This window comes from Arachis stenosperma, chromosome 4 (assembly GCF_014773155.1).
Source record: "Arachis stenosperma cultivar V10309 chromosome 4, arast.V10309.gnm1.PFL2, whole genome shotgun sequence".
Taxonomy (NCBI): Eukaryota; Viridiplantae; Streptophyta; class Magnoliopsida; order Fabales; family Fabaceae; genus Arachis; species Arachis stenosperma.
The window spans coordinates 148,963,941-148,972,215 of NC_080380.1; the positions used below are offsets into that span (position 1 = coordinate 148,963,941).

Sequence of the window (8,275 nt, forward strand, 5' to 3'; positions counted from 1 at the left end):
TCGAGAGGATTAAGGAATGGCTCCCAGATGATATTGTCAAAAAGATCAATGCATTGGCCCCACCATCCCATTAGATGGAGGAAGACCAAATCGCTTGGGCGCTTACCTCGGATGGATCTTTCAAGCTTAAATCAGCCTATCAAGATATTCAAGACACCATGGGTCAACCAAACAATATATTCAGCCTTGTTTGGAAGTGAAAAGGTCCAGGACTTATCTGCATGTTCCTATGGTTGGTGGCCCATGACGCTATCCTTATTAATGCAGCAAGGAAGAGACGACACATGACAAGTGATGATCGCTACCCCAGGTGTAGCAGCGATGCAGAATTCACTTTACATGTTCTTTGTGACTGCTTTTTCGTCAAGAGTATCTGGTGCAATTTCCTTCATTCAGGTCAACTTCCTTCCTTCTTTGGCTCTGATCTTTCAAATTGGTTTTTAAGCAATATATCGAAAGAAACAAATTGGTTAAATTTGTTTGGTTACGCGAAATAGTTTGGTGTTTGAGAATAAGTTGATTCCTTCTGCCTCGGCTTTAATCAATATTAAAGCTATACATGAGGAATATCTAAGAGTTATGGAGAACCAGTGGAAAACGAAACACACCAATTCAGCCCACAACAACCTCATCCGTAGGTAATCTGTCATAGAATTTGACAGTAAAAAAATTCTGACGGTAAATAATTACTGACGAGATTTATACCGTTGAATTTGTTCTGATGATAAATTTGTCGGTAATTAACTTACCGTCAAATTTTATTCATTTTTCTTACGATAAATCTGACGATATTCAGTATTTTTCTTATAAGATCACATATTAATCAAGACATTAAAAAAAATATAAAAAAAAATCAAGAGACATTTTCTGATGATAAACTTATAAATAAATGTGGAACAAAAAAAAACTACAAAATTCATATAAAAACATATGAGAGGAAAAACAAACAAACGATTTCAAATAAGAAGCAAACATAAAAGAAGAACAATCACCACACGAGAAGATTAATTACGATAACCAAAGAAAATAAAAAAGTAGTAACAATGAATAAAAATATAACTTTGTAGGACTCTAACATCAAATACTTATTTTTTTTTTAAAATAAATTATACTTCACTTTGTATTACCTTTTATTTAAATGATTATATTAAATTATATACAATTATCGAATCAATACTTTGTACAATTTACATATTAACTCAAAAATATTATAATAACACTTTTAAATTTATACTAATATATTGTATACTATAATTAAGTTATTCCTTTGCGCAATATGCAGGTCTTAATCTAGTTAATATTAATTTATCAACTTGTTAGAAGTAATGTATGTTCGTCGTCTTTGCATGATTTTCATTTTTTAGCTGAATGAATCTAAGATTAATATATTGAGCATATTGTCACAGTAAAGTTTAGGATATTACATTTAACCAGTATTTTATAGTACTTTTTAATGTTTGAGAATACTCTAGCTTATTTATGAATGTTCTAGAATATTTTAAAAAATTTTGAAAGACTCTAAACGATTCTAGATGTCTCTAAAATTTATAAAATATTTTAAAAGAATGTGAATATATATAAAAATATAAAAAATGATATAAAATTATCTAAAAATATTTAATAAAATGTGATAAGTTAGATATTTGTACTAAATATTCTGAACATTCAATTTAAATTATAATTAAATTTAATTCTAACCGTTTATTAAAAATGTAGATAATTATAAATAAAATAGTAAGTTTGTAGTGTAGTGTGTGAATTATTTGTAATAAATATTTAAATAATAAAATATTTTTTATTAGAGTTTTTTTTATTAACTATTAAAGATTAGGTGAATTTAATCTTAGTTTAAGAGATATCATGCGTTGGAATTGGCGTGTTGATTTTCGTTTGATTATGAGAGATGCAAACACGGTGACAGATACTATGACAAAGATGGCGATGAAGTTACAACTTTAACATGTGAAACTTCTTTTACTTTGGGAAGAGTTTAAGAGTAGTCTTAAACGAGACTGCTCCTCTATTTAAACAATTTCTTATTTTGTTTGTTTTTTTTTTATTTAATTTATTTCCGTCACCAAAAATCTTAGTTTAAAAGATTGAATAAATTCAAATTAAATGCCGACACAATAAAATTAAAATATATCTAAGACGGTGACAATATACTTCCCAATTCCCATGTGAACATGTGATGATGGTTAAGTTAAGAACTACTATAGTAATTTTGTTTACCGTGTATTTTAATTCATTCGATGAAGGGTAGGCGCATGCAGTTGTTAAAATTATTCAAAATAATGCATCCCAACATATATAAAGTTCTTTTCCGCAATGTAAACAGTAATTTTGAGAATACGACGAGATAAAATAGCGAGAATAAGGTATAAAAAATAGAATATAAAAAGAATTTTTTTTATTTAGTTGTATTATAATAATTATTTTTTTATAATTATTTATTTAGTCAATATAAAAGGTGGTTATTTTTGCTAATATAATATTATATAATTAGATATATAAAAATAATTTTACTAATAATTTTTACTAATATAATATCATAAAATAATTTTACATTAACAGTATATCAATATTAAATTTATATAAAAATTAGTATTTTATATTTTGTTTGGTGATAAATTAAATATAAGATAGAATAAATAATAAGAAGTCTAATTTATTTTTATCTTTTTCACACAAATTATATTTTTGTATAGTATTTCTGTGTTCTTTTTATCAGACATAAAATACACTAATTCAATATTCTAGATAAACAAATTTTAGGGATATAAAATGCAATTTGTATCTTTAACTTTATTTAATGTGTAATTTACTTCTCAATTTTTCTATGGGCACTTTAATTTTCCTGAAAATATAAAATATCATAAAAAAATATTCTACGAACTATTATAGTATATTTATGTTAAAGTAATTATAATATTTTAAAATATATTATTAAAATAATATTTTTGTTATTTAATAATATTTTTTAAAAAATATTATTGAAAAAATATTACTAAAATATAAAAAATATAACTAATTTTAACAATATTTCTTAATCTTCTAGCTACCATGAACGTGCATACACTGAACTTTTATTTTTGTGTATTAGATTATAAATAGTGAAATTCTTAAAAATAATTTAAATTATGTGTTATATATTGTTGTTGTAGGTATTTATAAAATATCAGTGATATTTTTTTTGAGCAAATCACTCAAATAAAATATTTGACTTCCAAAATTATGAAAATACAATTTTTATAGTTTGAATAACAAATGTAATTTTTTATAAATTTATGTAAACTGTAGGAGGGCCTCACAGATTCAAAATACATAAACCATCATGTATTTAGAAAGAAACCTTAATAGGAGTTTCATAGTTTCTGTGAGAATGCAAAATATGCATAAACCGTTGTATTCTTTCTACAGTTTATACATACAAAAAGTTCCACTATACATATCAACTTAGAGTGAATTTAAAATCAAATTATAAAATGGAGAAGTATTATTAAATGTTTACAATGATATATGGCATAAGATTATGTGATTCACCAAGTAAATAAGAAATTATGAAGTACATGAAATTGTACAAGAAGGCTTAGTAATATTAGCTTCTTTTAAAAATTTATCGATTTTGTCTGCATCCACCCTATTGTCGCAAAGTCCTAAAAATCCAGTCTGCTGACTCAAATCACACAATGTTAGTCATGTGCAAAGAAAGAAAAGAAATGGATGCATTGATAAATAGCATGAGAAAACTTATGCTGAAACCAAATTTAAAATGGACAAATAATTCAGAGTGCATAATTGGATTCGATTGTTGAAGGCATATCTTTTTAGTTGGCCCTTTCGTCTGATTTCTAGAATATTTAAGTTGGTAGTAGTCAAGCCAATTTTGTTTTCTCTTCTTCTTAGCAACTAGGCTAGAAAATTCACTGTAAATAATAATAATAAAAAATTATAACATATTAAAAAATATTATATAAAAAAGATTATTAAAAATTTTTAGATTTATTTTAATTATTACAAAATAAATATTTAATTTTTTTTATTATTTTTAGTATTCTATTTTATAATTGTAATGATCGTATATTATGTTTTAGTATAATTTTTTATAATATAAATGATGATTCTATTAAAAAAATAAATTAAATAAAAAATTAATTATAGATAATAATAAAATTATAAATATTAAATTTTAAATTAATATTAAAAATAAAATTATTGAGAATACTAAAATAAGAATACGATGTAAAAAATATTAAAATAATATTCTCACGTTAATATTTAAAAAATGTAACAAATTTAATTAAATATTTTTATATATATATATAATTTATATTTTTTATTTTTATTTAAAAATATATTTTGTCTATTTTTATATGTTATTTTTATTTTTATAAAATAATATCTTTTTACAAAACATCAATAATATTTTATTATTTTCTCATTTTATAACTACAAAAATATTTTTTTTACAAAATATCACTATCATTATAATATTATAAAATATCAAAATAATCAAATATTATTGTATTTCATACTAAAATTATCTGTATCTAAAAATTTTAACCGCGTATCCCGGAACTCATGTGTATAGTTTATCTCTGCACACGAAGCAAAGGTCCGGAACACCCCGACCACTATACCAAATTACCAATTATCAAGAAACTAATTTGGCAGCATTCATATATATGCTGAAATATTATTATTCAATTAGTTACTAATCGAAAAAAAAATCAATATTTTTATTTTTTACTCATCAATTTAATATTTTAATTTAATAATTTAATAATATATTTATTTTATACTTTTAAAAGCAATAATTTTAACAAAAATATTAGCAAAAAAAAGTTACTGGCATATAACCAGTAAAGGAATGTGAGCCATTGAATGAAATCTCATATCAATCTCACATCATCAAATCATCATTGATAGCTAGTTGATAGCTAACAATCACAAAATTTACTGGCCCTATAAAAAAAAACCTTAGCAAAAGTAATAATTCTACTGGCTATAGTATTTCTCCTGCATAATTATTGGCTCATTCATTCATGGCTTCATACCCCATTGCTGGTTCTCTGACTTTCTTACAGCCACAGTGCTATCATAATTTGATTTGAATTGGTTCCTTAAGCTTATTATTAACGTAAAACCTTCCATCAACTATACACTATCATGGCAGAACATGGTGCAGCATCATCGTCACAATTCAAATATGATGTTTTTCTGAGCTTTAGAGGAGACGTCGGCACAAGGTACACTTTCACGAGCCATCTGTATAGAGCTTTGGAGAAAACCAAAAGAATCAATGTCTTCAGAGATGAGCCGCGTCTGCGACTTGGTGATGAAATTGGAGCTACGCTCCGCGAAGCAATCGAGAAATCAAGGATGTCAATAGTTGTGCTGTGTCAAAACCACGCATCTTCGTCATGGTGCCTCGATGAACTAGTTCATATCATGAAGTGTTCAGACAATGGAAGAAAGCGACCGGTTCTTCCTGTTTTTTACCATGTGCCACCAACAGAGGTTCGATATCAGAAGAATCAGTATGAAGCTGCCATGCGCAAACATGAAGAGAGATACAGCAACAAAGTGAACACATGGAGGTCAGCTTTGTTTGCAGTCTGTGAGCTAAGCGGAAAACACTGTACTGAGAAAGGGTGAGCCAAAAAGTCAACTCGAAATTTTATCTTTAAGATATGGATTACAAGAATTAGAGTAAAAAATTTTAACTTTTTAAATGTATCATGAAATATTTTTTAATATTAAAAAAAAACATTTTCTATTAAAATGCTCTACTGTCTTGAAAACAATTGTAAGCATATCCCATAATTTAAAGCTTTGGTTAATGAGTACAAAGACATTGCGTTGTTGTGCAGGTATGAAGCTGATATTGTTGACGAGATTGTTAAAGAGGTTTTAAGCAAAATTCCTGCTGAGCCTTTATACATGAAGCACCCAACTGGATCTGGTTTTCAATTTGAAGGTGTCAAATCACTATTGGATCTTGAATCTCACAACAATGTTCGTATGGTGGGAATTTACCATGATAGTGATGAGATAGATATAAAGAACTTTGTTGGGGTGTTATACAATGAGATCAGAGATCAATACGATGCTGCTAGTTTTCTTGCCAGAGTTGGTGAAAAGTCAGCGGAAAGTAATTGGGGTCTAGAAAATCTTCAGAAGACACTTCTTTCTGAAATGGGAGAGGAGGTAACTAAGAGGGGCAGCATATATAACGGATCCTCGCAAATAAAACAAAAGTTGGGCAGCAAAAAAATTCTTCTGATACTCGATGATGTTGATAATATAAGGCAGTTGGAAGCTTTAGCAGGAGGAGGTAATTGGTTCGGTCCTGGCAGTAGGGTCATCGTAACAACAAGAGACAAAGATGTCTTGGATAATTACGAACCAGAAGATGATCTTGAGATGAGGATATGCTGCATTGGTGAAGGTGAAATTGAAGGCAATGTGAAGGAAGGATATGCAAATGTAGTGGGATTGGTGGAGGATTTTGAAATTGTGATTAATCAACTCAAGGATGAAGATTCTTCTGAAAATGTTGTTTCCATTGTTGGCATGGGTGGATTAGGAAAGACCACTCTTGCTCGAAAGATCTACAATGACGAGGAGGTCAAGAAGCTCTTCCCCTGCCGTGCATGGGCAATTGTTTCCAAGGATTGCAGAGAAAAGGAAGTTTGTAAAAGCCTTCTCAACTGTCTGAAGATGTCGACGTCTAAACATGAAGACTCAAGTAGTGAAGAGAAGCTGAAGCAAATGGTGAAGAAATGTTTAAAAGGGAAAAAGTATTTGGTAGTCCTTGATGATGTTTGGGACACTAAAGCGTGGGCCACTTTAAAAGATTGTTTCCCAAATAACAATGGTGGCATGGTACTAATAACTACTCGTAATGATCAGGTGGCCTACTTTTCAAGGTCAAAGGAACCTCACCACCGACTTTCCTTTATGGATGAAGAAGAAAGCTGGAAGTTGTTTTGCAATGAGGTGTTTGGTGGAGAAGAGTGTCCCCCTTATTTAGAGCCTCTTGGTAGATCCATTGCTCAAAGTTGCAAAGGTTTACCATTAGCTATCAAAACCACAGCTGGGATTGTTGCAAAGAGAGAGAGATCAGAGGATACATGGAAAGAAATGATGAATTTACTCCCCTATTGGTGTGTGGCTGAGGACAAGGATGGTAGTGAGGTGATGATGGAGATTTTGAAGTTTAGCTTTGATGATTTGCCCAGGAAATTGAAGCCGTGTTTTTTATATCTTGGAATCTATCCTGAAGATGAAGAGATTCGGGTGAGAGACTTAATCCATATGTGGATAGCAGAAGGGTTTATAGAGACAATCCAAATTGGAAGATCAAAAGTACCACAGCTAGAACCTGAAGATATTGGCGAGCAATATCTAAAGGAGCTGGTGGATCGTAACTTGGTACAAGTGACAAGTAGGAGGAGTGATGGGAAAGGCGTGAAAACATGTCAGATCCATGATCTCATCCGGGAATTGTGCATATCAGAGAGTAACAATCCTGATAACAATAACAATGCCCGTAGGTTGTCCTTTCTCAGCAGCATAGGATCCTATGCCTGTTCAGTAGAGACATGTAATGAAGCTCGCACTCGTTCCCTATTCTTTTATGGAGATGCACATGGGTGGTCACAACATATTCCGGAAAATTGCCAACTTAATGTGCTATATTTTAAACAACAGGTAAAGGGTAGTTCATCAGATGAGTATTTAGAGAATTTGACACCCCTCAGGTACTTGAGAATGGAAGTTGACACATATAGATTAAGTAACTTTCGAAGTGTAGAAACACTGCAAGTTCTGGGCAGTTGGTTGTCGAAAAGCCTACGAATTGGGGAGTTCAAGCAACTGAGACATATGCATAGTAAATTTTGGGTGAGTTTATTAGTAGATAAAGCACAAGGAGTGAAAGATAAAATGCAAAATCTTCAAACCCTATGTTATGTGCTTCTCAATTCACAACTAGGGTTCTTACTCGACAATGGTTGCTTTCCTAGCTTGAGAACACTGGGTGTATTACAAAATGGAGACTCAAGGTCATCAGTAGAAGAAAACTTAAGGAGTCTACACCGTCTAAGCAATCTACATAAGCTGAAACTTAAGTATATTCACTTTAAACAAGTTCCATTAGATAGAATTCCATTTCCGTCAAATCTTACCAAGATTAGCTTGTCAAGCTTTGAGTTTTTCAAGTCCAAAGACATGAATACTTTGGGACTAATTCCCAGACTTCAAATTTTAA

At 29.7% G+C, this 8,275-nt stretch overlaps 1 protein-coding gene across 1 annotated transcript; it reads left to right on the forward strand.

Moving 5' to 3' along the window:
* Window positions 1–5,109: 5,109 nt before the first annotated feature.
* Window positions 5,110–7,898, forward strand: LOC130975933 (putative disease resistance protein At1g50180). The gene is made up of 3 exons (XM_057900649.1): window positions 5,110–5,654; window positions 5,874–7,766; window positions 7,820–7,898. The coding sequence occupies exons 1-3, from the start codon at window positions 5,170–5,172 to the stop codon at window positions 7,896–7,898; spliced, it is 2,457 nt and encodes an 818-aa protein (XP_057756632.1). The 5' UTR covers window positions 5,110–5,169.
* Window positions 7,899–8,275: the final 377 nt, after the last annotated feature.

Coding starts and splice junctions, on each gene's coding strand:
- LOC130975933 (XM_057900649.1), top strand. CDS start 5,170: ATGGCAGAACATGGTGCAGCATCATCGTCACAATTCAAATATGATGTT. Junction 5,655..5,873: donor AAACACTGTACTGAGAAAGG/GTGAGCCAAAAA, acceptor GTTGTTGTGCAG/GTATGAAGCTGATATTGTTG. Junction 7,767..7,819: donor GAGAATTTGACACCCCTCAG/GTACTTGAGAAT, acceptor TTCGAAGTGTAG/AAACACTGCAAGTTCTGGGC.